At 43.8% G+C, this 21,943-nt stretch overlaps 3 protein-coding genes across 4 annotated transcripts; 1 reads left to right on the plus strand and 2 right to left on the minus strand.

The window, feature by feature from the left end:
- The first annotated feature begins 393 nt into the window (after positions 1-393).
- Positions 394-3,193, plus strand: zbedx (zinc finger BED-type containing X). Its single transcript, XM_084370594.1, has 2 exons — positions 394-739; positions 1,055-3,193. Exons 1-2 carry the CDS (start codon positions 548-550, stop codon positions 2,765-2,767), a joined length of 1,905 nt encoding a protein of 634 aa, XP_084226720.1. The 5' UTR covers positions 394-547; the 3' UTR covers positions 2,768-3,193.
- Positions 3,194-5,349: 2,156 nt separating this feature from the next.
- Positions 5,350-9,591, minus strand: aimp2 (aminoacyl tRNA synthetase complex interacting multifunctional protein 2). 2 transcript variants are annotated; one of them, XM_084370398.1, is made up of 4 exons: positions 9,444-9,591; positions 7,502-7,720; positions 6,994-7,228; positions 5,350-6,230 (listed from the first exon to the last, which is right to left on the minus strand). In XM_084370398.1, exons 1-4 carry the CDS (start codon positions 9,456-9,458, stop codon positions 5,842-5,844), a joined length of 858 nt encoding a protein of 285 aa, XP_084226524.1. In that variant the 5' UTR covers positions 9,459-9,591; the 3' UTR covers positions 5,350-5,841. The 2 variants fall into 2 exon arrangements, with proteins under 2 accessions (XP_084226524.1, XP_084226523.1); XM_084370397.1 differs by having other exon boundaries at positions 9,330-9,590.
- A 9,195-nt stretch (positions 9,592-18,786) lies between these two features.
- Positions 18,787-21,279, minus strand: pvalb8 (parvalbumin 8). The gene is made up of 5 exons (XM_084370811.1): positions 21,104-21,279; positions 20,639-20,706; positions 20,026-20,158; positions 19,495-19,604; positions 18,787-19,084 (listed from the first exon to the last, which is right to left on the minus strand). The coding sequence occupies exons 2-5, from the start codon at positions 20,697-20,699 to the stop codon at positions 19,059-19,061; spliced, it is 330 nt and encodes a 109-aa protein (XP_084226937.1). The 5' UTR covers positions 20,700-20,706; positions 21,104-21,279; the 3' UTR covers positions 18,787-19,058.
- Positions 21,280-21,943: the final 664 nt, after the last annotated feature.

Below are 21,943 nucleotides of genomic sequence, written 5' to 3' on the forward strand. Positions count from 1 at the left end.
CTGTCTTTAATCTGCGTTTATTTGCACAGCTATTTACAATAATTGCAGCCAAGATGTCACTCGTCTTATAAGTAGTAAGACTAAACGGACTAAATGTTTTCTTTATAATTCATCAATTAAAAAGCAGTGACATTTTGTTTTTACCTCCGCGGACCTGAAGGTGGCGCCAACTCGCTGCATCAAGTCTAGGAAAAGGAAATGCTGGCTGGTAAAAGTACTTCCACTAATGTGGATAAAAACCCCAAGGAGAGGACAGTGACGTCACGGTGCGGACGCCCGCGCGCTTACGACGCATGCGCACCGCTCCACTGCGCGCATTCGCCGCGTAGTCGCTTGACCGCCGAGGCGCGTGCGCGAGCGCAAACAGCGACGACGGTGTCCGCTCCTTGTTTGTTTTCTGCGCAACATCCGAACAAAGGCCTGCCCCTTTTTCATGAGGATTTCTCTACCGCCATCGTTACTTTACGTGTAATCACGATTACTAAATCGGATTACGATACTTTTATTATAATTCAAGACGTCGGCAACAGTAAAGATAGAGTCCGAGATGGATGTGGATCACAGTGAACCCGGCGGCGAGACTAAATCGGCCATGCATACTTGGCGTTATCGCCACCATTTCACGTACAAGGCAGATCAAGGGAAAAATATCATCGTCCAGTGTAATCTATGTCTGCCGAGGGTTAATCTGCTCTCCACGTCGAAAACCTCAACCTCAAACCTAAAGAAGCATTTAGACGTAAGTTTCACAAAGTAATCTCCCTGTAATGATCTGCAGTACCCGCCGGGTTAATGTTTGAAAGAGTCAATGAATGAATAGCTGCCCTCGTGATTAATAACGTTACATTATAGCTGCATGCTTATTAACTCAGGGCGCTGCAGGCTCTTCATCCAACAACTCATTTTACTCTGCATGTGGGTTTTAAAGTGCTCTCGTGGATTTTTCCATATTGCAAGTTTCAGTTTTTCAACTGTTACAAACTCAGCACACACGAATGGCACACCTCCAACAAGTAACCAGAAACTGTATCTGTGGGTTTTTCTTGTCTTCCAGAGAACACATTTGGGCTGCGAAGCCAGGCCTGATGCCAAGAGGGGAAGGAAGAAAGAAGAGCACAACGGCGAAGAGAGCCGGCACTGCCAGCTCAAAAAACTTAAAGCTGAAATCATCTCCAAGTGCATGACCCAATCAAAGACTGATGATCTAATTTTCAACTTCATCGTGGAGGATTGTCAGTCTTTTTATCTGCTAGAGCAACCTGGCTTCAGGAAGCTGATCGCAGGCTTGACTGAAGGGTTAAAGTCCATGGACAGGGTGACCTTGTTTACAAAGGTGGACCAGGGTTTTTCCAGGATGCGGGAAGAGCTGATGTCGAAACTAAGCACCGTCCAGTACGTGTGCACCACGGCTGACGTCTGGACGGCCAACAACAGAAGCTTCTTCGGGATGACCTGTCACTGGATCGACCAGGATTCTTTGGAGAGGAAATCTGCTGCTCTGGGCTTCGCGCGGCTGCAGGGCCGCATCACATACGACACCATAGCCGGACGGATACACGACATCCACGTGGCGTACAATATCGAAAGCAAAGTGCAGACCACGGTCACCGACAACGGCAGCCCCTTCGTGAGCGTGTTTAAAGAGTTTGCGGTGGACAGCTCGGAAAGCGACGATGACATTGGCTTCTACGAGAACGTTAGCGCCGTTCTGGAGGGCGAGCCGGAGCAGGACATGCTCCTGTTTCTGCCCACGGTGCAGCGCTGTGCATCTCACACCCTGGAGCTGGTTGTCTCTGAGGACTTTTGGCAGGCGGTGTCGCAGGGGCCCATGTGCCAGCTACATTACAGTGCCATGGCCAAGGTGTACGCCATATGGAGCAAATGCCACCACCTTCAGGTCGGTATGGACGCGGCGGAGGAGATAGGAAAGATGGCGCTTGTCGTGCCCGCTGTCATACGATGGAACGTGGAGTACTGTGCTGTGCAGAAGATCGTCTCTCTCACCGAGCGGGAGCTGACGGAGCTGTGCGCCCGCCTCGAGGTCCCGCGCATGCAGCCCGAGGAGATGGCCTTCCTAAAGGAGTACGTGACTGTGTTCCACCCGCTCGCGTTTGCACTTGAACTCTTCCAAGCGGAGCAGAAATGTTACCTCGGGCTGGTCATCCCGACTGTTCTCAGCCTGAAGAACAAGTTAAGTGAGCAGAAAGATGCGGCAAATTACTTCAGCGAGGTCATCAACGCCATGGTAGGGGCTATCGACGTGCGGTTCCAGGAGCTGTTTTCCAGCACCGAGGCAAAGATCGCAACGGCGACCACTCCTCAGTTTCGCTTGTGGTGGATGGGTGCCTCCGAGAGGGAGGAGATGTGCACCCTGCTGGCTACAGAGGCGTCCCAGGTGGATCCCTGCAACGTGACGGAGACCAACCCCAGCCGCAGTTTATCGACCATCGAATCCGAAGACGACTTCTTCAGCTACGGGCCCGTCAAGCCCGCCATCCAGATCCAGCAGCGGGGAGTGATGGACGAGATCCGCAAGTACGTTGAAGGAACGGGGAAGAGCCTCGAGTGCCTGCAGGACTTCCCGAGAGTGAAGCAGCTTTTCCTCAAATACAACACCACGCTGCCATCAACGGCTCCAGTCCAGCGTCTCTTCAGTCAGAAAGGCAACCTGGTCACCTCGCAGAGAAACTTTCTGACCGACGATTACTTCGAACGCATTCAGCTGTTGAGGTACAACAGCAACGTGTGCACTTTGGTCACTGAGTGAAAACATTCCCCGTGACTCTCTCTGTCTTTCAGCCTTTTAATCGATGCAGAATCAAACCATATTGTGCTAAAAATCATTACAGAAAAACCCTGAGTAAGATCTCGTTTCAGACAATTTAGCCCGGATGTGTTTTCTGTTTTGTAATACGCCACTCTGACCTGTTTTGATAGCATATCTTCCACTCCTGAATGGCCTACTGGAAATATCAAATTGACAATCAAAGGACAATGGCATTCAAGGACTGAACATACTGACGAAAGCATCTTTCTATCTGTGCTATTGTTGTGATTTGAAGTAGCCACAGGGTTCAACTGAAGTGATTTTGTCTTTCAGTTAAGCTAGTTTGTTTTTTCTACAGCTCTTCGACGAGAATGCATCTCCTGTCTGTATGTTTTATATCATATATAAAGAGATACGGAAAGAGCCTTTTTGTGTCTGTGTCTGACCTTTTTATGCAAACCAGGCGGAAACCGAAAGCAATGAGATTAGTGTTGGTGTGGGAACGGTTGCTTTATTTGCATGCAACCCAGACTGCATCAACAGATACTGATAACCGTTTCAAAGAGGCCTGTGTGTGAGGAAGACACACAGCACCACAAACACCACATTTCCAGAGCTGCAGAGTCCCAAGTGTTTTCCTCGCCACGCGTCCAGATGTCAGTTAAGAAATTTCGTCTTGTCAGGCAGCTGCCTGGAGACCAACAGGAAGCTGTCAGAGCATACAAACACACACATTCATACACAGGCTCTGTCTGGACCCGAGCTGTCGAAAACATGACACTTCTGAAGATGCAAAACCAACCCCCGAGAGAGCGCGAGGCACCCTGGGATTGGCCTTTTCTTCTTTTCAACATTATTGCATGTATGACTCTGTATATATTCTTGTTTTTTTTTACTATGAATATCCCCACAGCAGCTTGAAAAGACAGAGATAAGAAGAAGAAAAAACTCTCCACCAGTGGACTGCTGTGAAACTGCCCTCACTGCTCCAGAATCTATTCTGCTTGACAGACAGGCTGTTGGGATTCTATTCAGCTAAACATCAGCTGATAAGGACGAAACGCGGCTTGAACAGCTGAGCGAGAGCACAGGAAGGATTGCCACAGGAAACAGAATTGTCACCTCACGATAGGAGACAACACAGCTGCTCGACCAGTTTCAAAATGAGCTGCAGTTTTAAGTGAAAGCTGTACAGTGCCGAACAGGTCTGGGGAGTGAAGTTCTCACAGTGAATTTGGGAAGTGCAGTTCAGTGAAAGCTACAATCATTACATTACATGCTCTTAGAAATAGGTCACTAAGTGCTAGAAGACGAAAGCACATTAGAAGCCGGCTTTTCATTAGTTTTCTATCTTATATTTAGAAAAATATTAGTCTGTAATCTGTTTCCATCAGAACATAATGGAAATATGTGCTTTTATGCAGGATTTGGGACAATAATTGCTTCAATGTTGAGTAAAGAAAGGGTGAGTATTAAATGTTAGATGAAAAATAACTTTTTACCTCCACCAAGAGGTTGGTCGGTTGGTTTGTAGGCAGGATTACATGAAAACTATTGAACAGATTTCCACAAAAGTCGGATGGAGGATGGGTCTCGACCCAGAATAGACCCCATTAATTTTTCCAGGAAAACTGACAGATCCAGGAATATTTCATCATTTTTTCCTTTAACATTGCAAGATAGTGTTTTTTGACATTTCTGTTCATTTCTCAGGGAGCAATACATGGATCTTGATTTTAAAAATCGTTTTAAGGTGTCTCCAAAATGTACTAATTCAACCAATCGCATACCAGAAAAAAAGTTCAGCCATCGCCTGTGCTTCATCTACAGTGTACTTCTTGTGCTGCCTGCATGGCTAAAGGTATGCATGAGTGAATACACAAGAGCAATAAGATGTAATGACTTTCCTGTTGATCTTCCACCTCAGAGAGGAGACCTAGAGCTGCTCTTAAAAAGAAGTGTTTTCAATATATAAATGAAAAACAGAAGCCAAAGGGTCTGAATGAGGACTCTTTGAAGCCAGGTGAAGTAGAGATTTTCCCCAAGATGAGAGTTTTTCAGTTATTTCAAAGAACTTTCATTTTTTGTTGATTCAGGGAGCCCCGAGGACAAAGCAAACAAAGTCAACTTTGTTTTAGCACTTTACCAGCAGACAGCAGAGCAGCTTCTTTCCCAACGCTGCGACTCTTCCATTCATCCTCAGCACTCTGCTGTAAAACGTGTTTTTATTGTGCGATTTGTTCGGCATCAGGACTAACTGCAACAACTAAAGAAATAGCCAATCTTTTTGCTGATGGTCTAGCTCGCTTGTGTAGGTTTTGTAGAGGGATTAAACTAAACTGTTTCACAACTAGTTAAAAGTATCTTGTAGTATGTTAAACCTTGTCATGGAAGAATCACCTGACTAGTGTTTGGGACTCTGGATAGGACCAGCAAGTGAATGATAAGTTTTATGAATGACAAGCCTGCCACCTGTTGGACACATACCTGTAGGTGCACGTCATTAAATGCCACTTGTTCAGCTGGATGAGGATATTTGTTTTTTAAAGTAAACAGCGGAATGAAACAAACCCAAGGCCCAGTTCAAAGTTTGATCCAAAGTTTTAATGATTTCAGAAAAACAAATGGTACAAAGTATTACTTTTTTAAACTGCCCGTAATACCCGCTACCACACATTAACACACACGTTTAGAGCAGGATCATGTTAGGCACAAAGTGGGTGGAAGGTGTACAGTGTGTGTTGGACTAACAGCCATTGTCAGTACCTTTGATTTAATCCACCACCAAGTCCATGTCTTTACAGTCCTCTCATGCTTCCTTCCTTGCATAAAATAGCGTTACAATCTCTTTATTATACAAAAGCAGCATGGCTGGCACAAATATCACAGCTACTTTAACCGTCAACCATGTTGCTTCAACTGTGTCTCCGTCAGTTCAGTGATATAGTGTAGTAAGGAGGGAAGCATTAGAGGCAGTTCCAGACATGACTGGTGTACTTTAATATTCTAATGCCCTTCTCTCACTTTGCTTGGGTAAGACGCCCTTCTGGTGTCCGGTCCCAGGACGGCCCCGGTCACTGCAGAAGCAGCTTGGCAGGACAGAAGTGGCCGAGGTTCTCGCAGGATTTCATCCAGCGCTGCACATTAGCGGGAGCAGCGGAGGCCGAGCCGCTCTGCAGCACGCAGCAGTAGGAGGCGATGTCAGCCAGGGAGAACTCGGGCCCGGCCAGCCAGGGGTTGCGGCCCAGGGCGGAGTTGAGTGCCCGCAGGACGGCTGAGCGCTCCTTGGCGCTGCCCTCTGCCAGCTGGAAGAAAGCTGTGTCCACCCAGCTGTCCACCAGTGTAGCGAGGGCAGGGTCACTGGGGTAGGGAGCCAGCAGCTTGAAGAGGAAGCGCGCCACGTTGGCCTCACCCTCGATGGGACACATGTTCTGGACGCTGAACTTCATCTGCAGTTTGGGAACTGTGGATGAAGGATAGTGTCCCATGGTAAACAAGAGCTAAAAAAATGTAAAGCATCTGGATAACATGATCACAAAGTATGGAATGATTAGAAATAGCTCTCCTAAAACACAAAGAGTAAGTGTAACAATGTTATCACGAGGTTTAAAAGGCGTATTTTTCTTTAAAAATATTGCCAAGGCCACAGGCTCAGGCGGCACAAAATCAGGAAACCAATATAGGACTGTACAACAGGGAGCTAGACAGCTTTTCAAGTCATTCATGTGAGGATATTCACAATTTCGACGATAAAAATGAACCACGATCAACTTGTAAACACGTGAAAGAGATGCAGGACTTACAAACTGCGGTGAAAGACAAGCCCACCGTAAGCAAAAATGTGACAAACGCAAAAACACCCAGAAACTGCTTGTCATTCAGAGTGTTTACGGTTACAACGCTCTCTACTTTATAACTAAATCACTTTATTCAAAAAGCCTCTTGACACTGACAGTAAAAGAGTCAAGCCCCTTCTCAAATGATTCCAGTTTGCTTTTATCTTATTGTCTGACGTGATTACTCTGGCAGGGTGAAAGGTATTCTAATTAGTTTTTAAGCTCAGAAAAAGCAAGTAACAAACCACCTACACACTTTCACAAGAAATTACATCCAAATTAAACAGCTACGTGTGGATCAGGGCCGCGTGGCGCCAGCGTATAAAACTCCTACACTCCTCGTCTTCTGTCCATCACCTCACACACACTGCCTCTGTGACTCCGCCTTACCATCTTTCCATATGAGGGTGAAGCCCAGCTGGAACATCTGGCGTGCGTAGCTGTCGGCATGGCGAGGGCCGAGGCAGGACTGGAGCTGTGGCGGCACACTGGCAACGGAAGAGTGGACATGGACGGTGGAGAGCACCCGGTAGCGCTGGCACAGCAGGCTGTGGAGCACCAGCAGGGACAGGGGGGGCTGTGCCGGGTTGGCGTTTATGACGATGTCACGGAGAGCTCCGAGGTCCTTGTCACACAAAAGAGATGAATAAATAAAGTATTACAACACTTGTTTCATTCAACAAGGCCAATACAGACTGCACAAACAGGCTGTTATCAGTCCACACCTCCATATGTGCTTCAAGACAAATTCCAGTATGAACAGGTTGTGCCTTTGTGTTTATAACTTGTTACGATGGGTGTGAACAGGAATGGATCAAATCAAACGCAGTCAAAGTTGTCTCATGAAACAGACTCGTTCTGTCTCCAGAGCACACCAGTGTTATTCCCAGTTTCTCACCTTTCCCAGTACCGTGTCCAGGTCCGTGACGCCTTTAAAGGTCGTGGAGCTGCAGCTTTGTGAGGAGAGGCTGCTGCTGACTGTCAGGTCCAGGTCGGCATCTGGGGTGGTCACCGTCTTGGCCAGGCCCTCCACAGCTGCTTTCAGCTCGTACAGTTTTCTCATGATCTCATCCTGCCGGGCCTCCAGAGCTCTGACAGCCGGGTCCACCTCGCCATTCTGGGAAGACGAGAGGCAGAAATGCTCAGATTGGCTGAAATGGGCATTTGACAGTGTGAGCGTTTAACAGTTTGAGCACAATCCTGAAACGATGTGGGTGTAAGCCGGTGTCTCTACATTTAACAGTCCTTACACAGATGAAACTGAAACAGTACTGAGAATATATTTAGCATATTCCCAATCTTGAGATAAACCCTGCCAGTACACACACTAACACACGACGGATCCAAGACTAGACTTTAGATAGTCTTGTAACATGCTACCAAGTGTCACAATGGCCACACTTAATAGAACACTGGTGCAGCGTTGCAGGAAGTATCCAGGTACTTCAGTATTAGTAGCAATATCACCCTGCAGAAATACTCCAGTTTAAAAGTTTGCAAAAAGCCATTTTAGGGCTCCAGACCAACTTTTTACACTGGCAGCACTGGTGTGCCTAACGTTGTGCACCAGCACATCATTTAGCGGTGCACAATAATACATGCATGTTCATGATTGTTGATAGGAATTAAGGTGCAAATACATGTTTTTCTTCATTTAAATCACAGCACATGCAACAAGAAATCAAGATAGGAAAAATAATCTGCTACATTTTTTGGGCCAATGTTTAGTCGGACTTGATCATTTTAAAAAGGTGCATGTGCAACTGAGTCACACCCAGACCAACTGTTATTCTGCTTACTGTGTGTTTTAGCATTTTACTCTTGTAGTCAGACAAGGTGGAGCAAACGTTGGGCTGCAACAATTATTTTTCATTCTTGATTAATCTGTTGATTATTTCTTGAGTAATCCATTAGTTGTTTGGTGTATAAAAGTAAGAGGATGGTGATAAATGTCAATCAGTGTTTCCCAAGAATAGATGACCCCCTCAAATGAGTTGTTTTCTCCTCAACCCATATTAGGTTACTGGCATAGGAGTAAATAAATCAGATTTAAGAAGCTGGAATCAAAGAATTTGGACTTTTTTCCCTTAAAAAAAGACTCAAAACAATTAAGCCATTATCAAAAAGCTCTAAGCTAATTTAACAGTGCATCATGTGTTAAGTTCATTTGTGTAACGTGTGTAAATATGAATGCAGTATATGCCTCTGGAGCTGAAGTATTAAGTGGTATTCCATGGAGATATTCAGTTAAAGTACTTTTAATATTGTATTTGAGTACATTAACTTAGTTCAATAACTTAGTAAATGTAATTGATTACATTCCACCACTGCACAGCTGAAGGGGTCCACTCAGCCCATTCATGCCATCAATACATGAACTTATCATGTCTCATGTCTTCATTTAATAATAAAGAAAGTGGCAGCAAATGCGTCAAATGGAAGAGCTAAGCTAATCTAATGGTCTCCCCACTATCATTTAATAATCTTTAAATGTTGATGTTAGAGTGGAGACGGGCAGTAATCGTTGCATCAGCCAGAAGTCAGATTACTCATTGTACTGGCAAGCCAGCTAGCTTGGCTAATGCTAGCTAATGCTAACAGAGCGTGCGGGCATCGCGTGCCACTGCGTGAGAATAAAACGAGCTGCGGCCAACACCGAGACACAAATACGAGCCGAGCAGCTGGAAATCGATCAACCTTATCGATAAGAATCAGTTACCAGTTACCTGAAGCGCGTGCTCGGAGGTGCAGCTGTTCCCTCGCGGTGCGTGGATATTGGGTAGCTTGTACATGCAGGTTGGTAAGGCGGTGTCTTTGAGACTCCCGCCGATGGGCTTTACCTTGTACATGGGCATGATGGAGGACAGCCAGCGGACTGTCACAGACAAACAGTTAAAAACTAAATCCCGGTGTTTTCTGGGGCTGTGTGATGTTGACAGGCAGCAGCAGCAGCTACCGACGCGCCGGAAGAGGCCGCAGCGACGTCACATCCGGTAACGTACAGCCGGAATAAAAGTGGTGTCTGTGTTTTTATTTTATTTTATTTCATTTTATTTTAACCTTTACAACCCCAAGCAATGCAGTCATTATTCATTATCATTACTTTTTTTTCTCTTCCATTATACGTGTCTGATGTGTTTGCACATTTGATAAATAAACAAATGAATAAAACCGGTGTACCTTTTCTTTCTTTATTTTATTCTATTTTTTTACCTTTACAACCGTAAGCAGATTCAATTTGCAGTCATTATTCATTAAAATATCTTTTTTTCCCCAGTTCCGTTACATGTAGTACATGTCTGATGTGTCACAGTTATAATACATGCTGTCACATTTCTCTCTGCGTGCATCATCCCAAATGCACTAGAGGGCGCAACAGTATAATTTCTGCATCTAATCGTTACTAGTGCAGGAGGTCAGCGGTCAACAGAGGAAGTGGTCTTATGGTCTTATTTTCTTATGGTCTTAACTAAAACTTAACACAGTTGCAAAAAGTGAGCAAAAGTCATACTTAAGTAAAAGTGAAGATTTATTTTCAAAATAATAACTTTGGTAAAAGTGACTGTGTGAGGTGTATTCTGCTGTGTATTTCTACTGTGTATTTCTACTGTGTGAGGTGTATTTCTGCTGTGTATTTCGAAATACACAGCAGAAATACACGTCACACAGTAGAAATACACAGCAGAAATACACATCACACAGTAGAAATACACAGTCAAAATACACAGTAGAAATACACAGCACACAGTAGAAATACACAGTCGAAATACACAGCACACATTAGAAATACACAGCAGAAATACACCTCACACAGTAGAAATACACAGTAGAAATGCACAGCACACAGTAGAAATACACAGTGGAAATACACATCACACAGCAGAAATACACATCACACAGTAGAAATACACAGCAGAAATACACATCACACAGGAGAAATACACAGTCGAAATACACAGCACACAGCAGAAATACACATCACACAGGAGAAATACACAGTCGAAATACACAGCACACAGTAGAAATACACATCACACAGTAGAAATACACAGTAGAAATACACAGCACACAGTGGAAATACACCTCAGAAATACACATCAATGTGTGCTGTGTATTTCGACCGTGTATTTCTACTGTGTGATGTGTATTTCTGCTGTGTATTTCAACTGTGTATTTCTACTGTGTGATTTGTATTTCTGCTGTGTATTTTGACTGTGTGATGTGTATTTCTGCTGTGTATTTCTACTGTGTGCTGTGTATTTCTACTGTGTACTGTGCATCTCTACTGTGTATTTCTACTGTGTACTGTGTATTTCTACTGTGTGAGGTGTATTTCTACTGTGTACTGTGTATTTCTACTGTGCATTTATACCAATAGTACTTGAGTAAAAGCTGCAAAGTTCCATTAAATGTACTTAAATATCAAAAGTAACTTTCTGGCATAAATGTACTTAAGTATGAATTGTAAAAAGTAAAATGTGGCCTAAATGATACATATTACATGTTTGCACTGTATAGTATGGGGTCAACCATTTCCTGCCCAGCCAATTATCATTATCATCGATTTTTCTGATTATCAGAATCATTAAGAATCGTATCTTAAAAACTAAATGAATAAAGTCTAATTGCAGGAAAATAAAACAGTCTTTATGCTGGAATCTGGAATAAACAGTCCAGTCACCGTCAGCTTCAGAGACAGATTAGGAAGAAAGCAGATGAGACACTTGAAATGTATTTCAGTCATACATTTCCTTAGTCTAGCAGCTCCACATCAGTCAACCTGTTGCAACGATCAAAATCAATCCGCTCAGTCTAATTGATCCTTGTATTAATCAAACCTGGCAACACAATCCGTTACCAGGAAGCAATTGAAGAGGCCGTGACTTTGCCTGATACTGGGCTCTCCTTTGACATGTCCCCTTGCACTCACCTCATTCTCTGTCACCTTTCTGACAGAGGACTCAGCTTAGTGCTGTTTCACACTTTACCCACATCCTCTCCTCTTCAGCTACAAGAGACGTGGCCAGAGAGGTTTAATGAAAATGCACAATTGAGTTTGCCGTTCCGACAGCTTGTTAACCCTGAATAATTCACTGTTTGCTGAAGTCTAACAAGAAAGACGGAAGGAGGAGTAGTGTGTGTGTGTGTGTGTGTGTGGACAGGGGCCAACCTGGCAGCTCTGCTGAGGTAATAATCCGATCTGATGGCCAGCCTAAGACCTGAGCGAGAAACTGAGACTACGATGGGAGCTGAAACCTGACAGTTCACGGTAGTTCTTTAAATCATGTAGGCAACAAGGTACACGTCCGGCTGTAGAGTGGCTGTAGTATGTGGAGTGACACAGGGCATGTAGGTGCTCTCGCACAGTCTTACTGGGTCACTGACATAAATAAACAGTGTGTGAACTGTGAGACTGCAATGAATACTTTGCTTAGAGTAACACCTCAAAGGAAAAGTTGGACACTTTGGGAAATACTTCACATTCTGGCAAAGAGTGAAATGAGATGATTGGTAACCCTCTCTTATTTGTCTTTTAAATATAAGTCTAAGAAGCTAGTTAGCTTAGCTTAGCTCAAAGACTGGAAAAAGGAGAAAACAGCTAGCCTGGCTCCGTCCAAAAGTAAATCAGCTCACTCATTATCACTTTCTGTTTGCCGCTGCCTTTCACTGAAGCAATTTGAATTCTTTGAACTGCACTGTGACTTTTATTCTTTAGTCTTCTCTCTGTTAAACCTATTCTATTTCAGCTTATTTTCCTATTATTTTTTTGATGTCTTCCTACTTGTTTTTAATGTATTTTAAATGCAATTTTTAACATCTATAAATTTAATTTTATGCCCCTGTAAAGCACTTTGAGTTGCCTTGTGTCTGAATTGTGCTATACATTCAAACGTGCCTTGCCTTTACACCACCGCCTGTTTGTGATCAGATTGGTGTTTAGCCTTATTGGCTAAAGAAAAATGCAGATGAAAGGTTTGGATATGGATTTAAATTGTACTCAGGACGTGTTCAGTTATGATTTTAAAAGTAACTAAGTACATTACATGGCATGACGCATACTTAAGTGCAAGTAAAACAACAGACTTGAAAAAATCCATGTTGAAAAATAAAGTAATTGTAAGCTGTACTACCACTCCTGGTTAAATATAAGTCTAAAGCCAGAAACTGGTTAGTTTAGCTTAGCACAAACACTGGAAACACAAACTGTTCAAAAGTAAAAATCAGCTCACTAATTAACTTGTATTATCTTGAGTTTTAATCCGTGCAAAACCTGAAGTGTAAAAACAACAATATGTAGTCGTACAGGAGGTTTTGTGAGTTTTTTCTTGACTGGGAGTTGTGGCTTTGCCTTGATCACATCTTATAAATCGCACGTGGTACGCAGGGACAGTGTGGTTATTAAATCTTACTCATTTGAAGATTATTATCATGGTGAAGGAGCATTAAGTTCGTAAAAGGGTTTTGACAGGGAAACAAATCAATCATAACACTGTACGTGCAGTATTCAGCCTGTGGGTGTGCTGGGATGAGTTGATACTTGAGCTCTGTTTGCCGAACATTTATTTGCACGGCTATAAGGAGATGAAACTTTGTTTGTCCTTGAACTTGTAAAATTGAAGGGTGAAGGAACATAAAGCAACAAAACAAAAGCAAAATATGACATTAAGAGCGGTAGTTGTAATGTTATTACCGTGTTACTATCACTGTAAACTGCGATTAAGATGCAGACACGTGTACGTCATGTTGTCTGAATGCACCGTGGGTGTAATCCAAGCTTATGAAGCTGCTCTGTACGTATCTACCTTGACATTTACGGATGTTGTAAGGTGTTTACGGACCAAACTCCACCGAGACGCAAACATCCTTTCGTTGTCCTCTCTGACCAGACAGTTTGCCTCCATTATTCAGCTAGTTTAAGTAAGTTTGTCCTGGATGACTCTCTCCATCTTATCTGATTGTGCCTTCTCATTTGGAAAAGTCTGCAAAGTACCTGTCTACATCTCCACGGCTGCCATTACTCAGTCTGACGGTGAGTCAGCACATGTAGCAGCTGCTCCGGGCTTTAAGCAGGGTGTGGCTTTTAGTTCAAATTGCAATCTTGCATTAGTCCAGTTAATAGACACAGCTTAATTTATAAAACACATCAATTAGCGGATATCTAAACAATAGGCTCGAGCCAGGGTGGAAATAGACTTCGAAAAATGGCCTTCCACCAATGCCCTGTGTGTATCAGGAGTGGCCATTGATATGTGCATGGCCTATCATTCATTAATGAAGGGAAGCTTCACGCAGACATCATACGCACAGGCTCAGGACTAATGCTTGTTGGGGAACAGTGGCAATGCTGTCATCCCCTGCATTATGGATAGAGTTCCTGCACAGAGCTCACAAAGCCCATTCAGTCATCCTAACACGCCAGTTGAATCTTTTACGACGTTCCTCCCTGTTCAGACTATCAGGTAGCCGCATCCCTGATACCTCCAGGCTCCAAAAGGCCGGGAATGAGTCAAATTATGATCGGCGTTGGTCCGAGCATGCACTGGGCGCGCGGCGGAGGTCCAAGCTGTTCAGCTTCCCATTACCTCGTTTGCTTGAGCACTTCGAGTTTGTTATCAGTTGAAGATGGGGTGCACATTAAAGTTTCACACAGACTTAATCAGTAAGGTGAGCCGGACACTCCTTTCTTGATATGAGTTTTTGGTGACAATGAAGCGAGAGCATCAATTATTGAAGTGCCAAGCAGACAAGCAGGCGAAGGCCTATGTGTCCATCCTAAAGCGCCTGTCTAGATGAACTACACGGTGCAGGATTAGCAGTCACACAAAATAGTTTAATATGAAAGTAAAGTTAAGTTACGCTTGCTCACTCTACTCTTGTTACCTAATGCTGCATCCCAACAGTTCGGGGTGACTATTGTTGCAACTGCTACTACTACTACCACAGCTACCATGGGAGAAGCTTTCAAGGGATACACAAGGGACACGTCCCCCTCAATATTTCAACTATTATCACATTACATTAAATTATACGATTTAGCACAACTCCTTAGCAGAGGACTTTTATTTTCACAAGGTGCTCGCCAGAGAGCCTTACTGTATTATCCTCCATTATATTTCGAATTGTCAAATGGATCTGAGTTTTGTGTTTTCCTACACACAATGAAGACTATTTCCATTATGAATTGATACAGAAAATAGCATAAATTGGTGCACCAAACCTAGTGTAATGATTAAGAGCAATAATTCATTGCTGCCAGAACCTACACATAGATCAGGATGCCAGAAAACAGAGAAGAAGAAAAAAGAAGCAGCTGGCACAAGCTTAAGACCCAAATAATAATCTACTGACTAACTTTTTTCAGTCAGGTCACAAAGCCGGGCTGAAGAGATGAACAATAACCAGGATGTTAATGTTACGAGTCAAGAGGTGGCTAGTGTCAGTGAAGGAGCCACCACCACCTGTGATTGAGAAAGATGTCCATAATGACAAACAGACATTCTGCATGTGCTTATGTAGGAGAGAGTGCACACATGCGTTGATACGAGTAAAGCAGATTTGGGGATGGCCAAGTCACTGGACCAGGTTATTTTTTGTAACCTCACCCTTAATTCCCTTTATTCTTAGAATTTAAAATGACACCCTCACTGGTCATATACAGTACGTTCAATAATTATCTCTGAAACGATGTATTGAGAGTACATGATTAACCACAGGACTTGAAATGACAGCTGTTAGACCATTTTTCATCATCAGTATAGAAAGTGCAAAGGAGCTCTGCTTTTAACTTGTATGTTACGTCTGAATAGCTGTTTTATCTCTTGACAATCGTTTTTATTGGGCTGATATTGTGAAAGACTTCCTCCATGCTTCACCTTACACTCCAATAACTGCTGGTTTCTGTCTTCATTCTCACACTATCATCCCAGCAGCACTGTTGTACATTAATGGCCTGTCAAAACTACACTCTCTCTCTCTCTCTCTCTCTCTCTCTCTCTCTCTCTCTCTCTCGCCCCGTCTCTCTGCCCTTGAGTCCAGGTAATCTGCTTGTCACATTATCTTGTACTGCTGTCTCACAGCAGCACATCCAGCAGTCAGTGTCGACCTGTTGGCTCACATTTCCTTCCTGTTTACCACTCGCCTCTCATGACCCGCAGGGGTCACGGCTCCATTGTGTGTCCCCTGGCTTGGGTTACCTACTGGCTTCCCCAACCTTGTCCTGCTTTCAGTCGTGTACCCTGCCTCCCCACCACCACCATCTTCCATCCCCCCAGGTTCTCTCTCTGCCATCCCATCTGCAGCGATCAGACTGATAACAGCAGATATTGATACATGATGATCTAATTAGCGTTGTGTATCTCTGTGCAGGTCAAGTGTTTTTTGTCTTGTTAGGTATAATTTTATCTGTAAATGTATTCTTTAACAATATGCACATGTGTTTTGTATCCATATGCACAATATACAGTATGTTTGAGCTTAAGAGTAGTGTGTAGTTGTGTAGCTCTTCTTTTAGTTAAGAAAAATGTATTGGATTTTGAACAAACAGTTTGCAAATAAAGTTATTTAATTAATTACAATCTATTAATACGCAAGGATGTCTGAACTTGCCTCTGCTTTCTTTTAGCTCAACCCACACCACTAGTTACTACCTTTTTTTACTGTAAGCACGAATGCTTGATCTTGTGTATTTTCCTGTTAATACCTACATCGCTGCACTTTGATTATACAACACTCAGTCATTTACATTGTCTAAATCACTGAGTGATAGATACACCCTGAAATGGTCACTAATTTTAACATATCAAAGATGTATTATGCAGGAATTTCCCTCTCTTTTTTCTTATGATTTTGCTGTGTTCACATCCGTTCTAAATCCTAATGCATCAAATACAGCACCCTCGTCAGTGGCCATACACCTCTAAGTTTGACACTGTAGGTGCCCCTCTACCGCCCAACAAGTGCCGCAGTCTTTAGAACGAGAAAAGTCTGAGTCGGTGATGGTAGGGATGGATGGACTTAGTTACGTGCGTGAACGTAACTTACACTAACCCTAACCCTTTAACCCAAAGTATTATCTTTTCAAAAGTCCAAAGTCACAATATGTCATAATATGTGAACTGTTTGTCAGAAAACTTAATTCTTAAAGTTTTACTGGACGTTGCATTGCTAAGTTTACCACGGAGCCATTCACGTTTAAAACTGTGTCATAGTTTGAAGCTACAGGCCGCTGACCGAACTGCCGTATCTGATGAGTTGGCCGAGTTTCTGGGTGACAATGATTTTAGAGAAAGATAGTTGATTGTTTCGTCTCATTCCCAGGTAATCAAACAGTGGTGCTTTTGCCGACCCAAACCATCAGAATCTCATCTCATCTCATTGTCTTGTCCCCTTTTCCTGTTCGGGTCGCGGGGTGTTGCAGCTTTATTCCCCCCCCCCTCTTGGGGGGTTGCGGGGCTACTGGGGCCTAATCCAGTACTCAAGGGGCGAAGGCCAGGGTACACCCCTGGATGAGTCGCCAGCTCATCGCAGGGCCCGCTGATGGCAGAGGCTGCCTCGCAAGGTGCCAAGTGCGCATCAGGAGCAATTTCGGGGTTCAGCATCTTGCTCAAGGATGCTTCAGCATGTAGCTCAGTTCCGCCCAGGGAGCCGGGGTTCGAACCAGCGACCTTCTGGTATCTCATCTCATCTCATTGTCTTGTCCGCTTTTCCTGTTCGGGTCGCGGGGTGTTGCCACTTTATACCCCCCTCTTGGGGGGTTGCGGGGGTACAGGGGCCTAATCCAGTACTTACGTACTCATCAGAATGAGACCTAAAAACCAACTATCTTTCACCTTTTGAATGGCGTGTTTACAAACTAATAAAACAACATCATCTGGAAAGGAGCCACTAGAAACTGTTGGTCACCTCTCTCACTGGTTGACATGCCTAAATCACACAGTAGCTGCTAGTTGTTCCTCATAGGAACACTGATTGGTTGCTGACTCGCGATTTTATTTACAAACGACAACCAACAAATCCTGCATAGTATGCCTTTAAAACATTATGGCCTCGTCACATTTATATCAGTTTAACACACTGCGGTTTGTAACCTCTATCATTATGACGGCACACCATCTGAATCAAGCAGCATCCTACACTTCAACCTCGTGCTAATACCAGGGTTTGCCCCACAGCTCTGAGTAGCAGGTGTCTGCTGTAATAGTCAGCTTCTCCCTGTAATATACAGGTATTGAAATGACACCGAAGTGGATCGGCTGAAAAAACTTGCCGGACTGTATTTTGGCGCCTGTGACGGGCGTTTGAACAGTGAGGTGGTTTTTAATTTTAATCCTGTGAATCCTCTAAGTGCACAGATTGAAAACACAGCGTGCTATTTAAAGTCTGTCGGAGGATGGATGCAGAGGTGTGATAAAATGATTCTTCTTTAATATATCCTGAGCAAGCTCTCTGAGGGCCTGGCAGAGGAGTACATGTAAGGCTAGCATCCTAGGCTATAGCTTTCTGCAGAGCTTGCATCTGTGCATCACACACACATACACACACATTCACACTGATGCATTTTATTACCTCCAACTCTGATGTGCGTGTATTTATGTGCATATATTATTTGTGTTTGCATGGATGGCCGCCTGTGTCTGATCTCACATTTGATTTTTGCAAATGCGATGGGTTTCTGTGTGTGTAGCATGTGTGTGTGTGTGTGTGTGTGTGTGTGTGTGTGTGGTTTGTTTCCCCAGCCCGAGCAGCACCAAGGTTCAGCTGGGTTTATTTACAAAGCTGAGGTCAGGTGTCACTCGATCCAGCCGCGGTGACACTCAGGTGGTCATCAAGGTCACCTCCTCTGCTTTTTCCCTGAGTTGGCTCTAAACTCTCTCTCTCTCAAACACACACACACACCTGTACTGTATATACACCTCAGTCTGAAGCACGACATGTCTCAGTTCTCATCTCTGTGATACTGTCTGACATTCAGTCTCATTCACCGCTGGGTAATTGAAGGTTTAAGGACACAGAGGAACTGTCGAGAAAATGGTGGTGACTTTGTGTTTGCTTTTTCTGTGCATGTGCCATAAAATATGTTTTTCTTGCCATGCCACTTGGTGACATCTCAAACCATAGCTGATTAAAAGACATACAGAAACATGCAAAGATGTACACTTGAGCCACAGAGGTTTTTTGGGGGATTTTATCATTTTATTTTCTCAGTAATTTGGTAAATTGTACATTTATTTGGGAAATACAGCTTTATGGTCTGTCTAAAACATACGAAAAAGAAAAAAAAAAACATGATGAGAATGTGTGCGTCTGTGGACCAGAGCGAGTCATTGCAAAATAAAAATAATTTAAAAGCTTTTATCTAACCAGACGGAAAAACGACTACAACTAAGAGAGCCCTTGAAGCGTTGGAATAGGGGTAACGGGGGTCAGATTGAGTTGGAGAGATGGCGTCCAGGTGATTAGGACAAAACCATGGCCTGGAACTCTGTGGAGGAAAAGAAAACAGCGTTAGAAGAAGTGACACCTGCCTCCAAGTATAAAGACATGACACCGGTAGAGACACAGAGAGATAGCATTGTGATGCTAATTCCGGTGTCGTGCTCTCAAGTGAACAGCACACCACTGACACAACATGTCGGATCAATTAAGCTCATTCACAAATCTAGAATTACAAATGTAGAAACACTGTGCAGGTGTCAGTTTTGAGCTGCTGGAGGACAGAAGGAGTGTGTCGGGACACTAAGGCATCGCTGTTTGTGTTACCTTAGTGCTTGAATGTACAGCTCTCTTTCTGGTGTTACCTACTGACCCAGAACGACCAGCCCAATCTAAATTCAGTCAATCTCCAATTTAAGATACAAAAAGTTTTGAAATTATTTGGATGTAAAATCTCACCTTCTGCTCCAATCCGACCATCACTGTCGTCATCAGCAGCAGCCAGGAAGCCCTTGGTCTCCTTATCCGTCAGGACGCGAGCACCAGGAGAAAACCTCTGGAGGAAAAACCTGCCACACACACAAACACACACACAGAAGTTCAGGACAGAAACTGGATACATAACATGACCACAAAGACAGAATGCAGGAACACAGGGGTCCAATCTGTCCTACAAAAGATACATTTGCACAGGTAATAAGATGTAAGATAAGTTAAAGGAATGTCAATCAAGTCACAAGTCATTCCCAAAGGTTATCAGGTTTTGGGTGCTTCTGCACAGCCAGAGAACACAACTTCTAGTGAGCGATGCCAAAAGTCATGTCAGCCCTGAGAAGTTGGATAAACTCATGATGGACGGGTATCCCCTTCACTACATCCCCTCTGGCGCAAAAACATCAGCAAAACTACACAGAAATGCGATGACTTTCCAAAGAAGCCGTCAAATCTTCTCCACCAGCGAACGCAGTGAAGAAAGAGTCTGTCACTCACTTGAGCTCTTCCTCCTCGATAAAACCGCTGCCATCGTTGTCCAGGATCGCGAATGCCTTCTTCACATCCTGGGGGCTCTTCTGGGCGAGGCCACAAGCCTGGAAAAACTTCTTGGGGCAGAAGGAGTCTGGTGCTGGAGGAGGATAGAGAACGGCACCAGGTGCATGTCAATATTTAATGTTGGTCTTATTCTTTCACTAAACTGGAATTAAAGCAAACTCCCTTAGTATCAGCAAATTCTCAGACGGTTAAGTCTGTTTGCATTGTGAGAGAAGATGACATATGACTGCTCAGGTGTTAATTAAGTGTGATGTAAGTGGCTGTCCTGAGGCTCCTGAACGCTCCCTGTGGAATATTTTACATTTTACTGGTTTGAGAGGCCAATTTCTCTTAATCTTTGACCTCCATTGATGGGATCATATGTGGACCTGACTGATGCTCCTAAAATCATTTGACAAATGTCACCCTGTGCCCTAGGTTATACTGCACTCATGTATCTTTCTCATGTCAACATCTTGCAGGCTGGTGAGCGCACAGGCTCCATTAGAAACACTGTATAGAACAAAACAAATCGAAGGCAGAGAGCAGTAATGATATTGGTGGAAGATGATACCTTGGCAGTCCTTGATAGCACTGTCGATGGCATCAGCGGAGAGGATAGATGAGAGCGACATTTTATTCCTGTAGGAGGAACGACCATGGTGAATTAACATATGTATCCAGGTACAGAAGCACAACATAGAAGCTGACACTGATGGAGAGTAGAAAGTGACAAAACTGACACAGAAGTGGGTGCAGGAGAGAGAAAAGTTCTTAAATCTACAGAGTCGGGATGTGAAATCTTAATCTCATCCTGCAGATCAAACACGAGAGGAATAATAACTTTCTTTCTTTGTCTTTTGTCGCCTCCGACGCATAAAAGTCTCTCCTTTTACGCACGCCATTATTTCAGCTGTCACCTCACCACAGGCAGACTCTCCATTCTAAAATAAAAAAAAGTGCGCTAAATCTGCAGGAGCCGAGTCTAAAAACAAAGTAAAAAACCTTCCATCCAGAGCATCCTCGCAGCCAAACTTACCGTGTTAGTGGGAGATCTCGCCCGGTCGGTGATCCAGCGGAGAGGTAAGGCTATGTGGTGACTGCTGTCTGTCAAGGCGGATTTATATAGGTCTGATTGCAGTGACAATGGGGATTGCTTGAGTTACCTGTCTGTGGATCAAATTCTAACTGCCCGCCCCTGATCCAATTTCTCAGCTAACTAATTAACCTTTACTATTTATAACGCCCGGGGACACAGAGACCGGACCGCGGACCTCTGTAACGCCCTTGTAAATAGCAAATTAAGTTAAAAAGCGCATTCTTCTCCCCCATCCGCCACTCCCTCCCTGTCATCCCCTCACCCCTCCTCCTCCTCCTCCCCCTCCTCCTCCTCCTCTCACCTCCAGAATTATACAGTACAGTAAATGCAGGGAGGCTGTAATGTAACTGCAATCTCTCTCTCCCTTCTCCCCCTCCACCACCACCCCTACCCTTTCATGCAGAGATCCTTTTACAGGCAGCGGTCCCAAAACGAGCACATCTGAGCTACATCCCGCAGCAAATATGCCCATTTTATTACAGTCGAGGCACATTTGTTGTGCTGTTGCAGAAGGAATATAGTGCAAAGAATACAGAGAATAGATTATGGAGTGGAAGAGGTCAAAATGACTCAGTGTCACCTTGAGTAAAAGTAAAGATATGGCTTAAAATGTTATTTTGGTAAAGATAAAAGTCAGCCTTATAAATAGTAGCATACTTGAGAAAAAGTCTGTATGAATCCATATAAAATGTACTTAATTATCAAAAGTACAAGTAAAAGCACATACTGTATGTTTTCATGTATGTACTGTATACTCATTTAAAATTCGGCCGATCACGC

This window comes from Pagrus pagrus, assembly GCF_965226575.1.
Source record: "Pagrus pagrus genome assembly, chromosome: 13".
Lineage (NCBI taxonomy): Eukaryota > Metazoa > Chordata > Actinopteri > Spariformes > Sparidae > Pagrus > Pagrus pagrus.

Coding starts and splice junctions, on each gene's coding strand:
- zbedx (XM_084370594.1), top strand. CDS start 548: ATGGATGTGGATCACAGTGAACCCGGCGGCGAGACTAAATCGGCCATG. Junction 740..1,054: donor ACCTAAAGAAGCATTTAGAC/GTAAGTTTCACA, acceptor CTTGTCTTCCAG/AGAACACATTTGGGCTGCGA.
- aimp2 (XM_084370397.1), bottom strand. CDS start 9,458: ATGCCCATGTACAAGGTAAAGCCCATCGGCGGGAGTCTCAAAGACACC. Junction 7,229..7,501: donor TGGACACGGTACTGGGAAAG/GTGAGAAACTGG, acceptor TTGTGTGACAAG/GACCTCGGAGCTCTCCGTGA. Junction 6,231..6,993: donor CACCCTCATATGGAAAGATG/GTAAGGCGGAGT, acceptor CTTCATCCACAG/TTCCCAAACTGCAGATGAAG.
- pvalb8 (XM_084370811.1), bottom strand. CDS start 20,699: ATGTCGCTCTCATCTATCCTCTCCGCTGATGCCATCGACAGTGCTATC. Junction 20,159..20,638: donor TGCTATCAAGGACTGCCAAG/GTATCATCTTCC, acceptor ATCCTCCTCCAG/CACCAGACTCCTTCTGCCCC. Junction 19,085..19,494: donor TGGTCGGATTGGAGCAGAAG/GTGAGATTTTAC, acceptor TTTCCTCCACAG/AGTTCCAGGCCATGGTTTTG.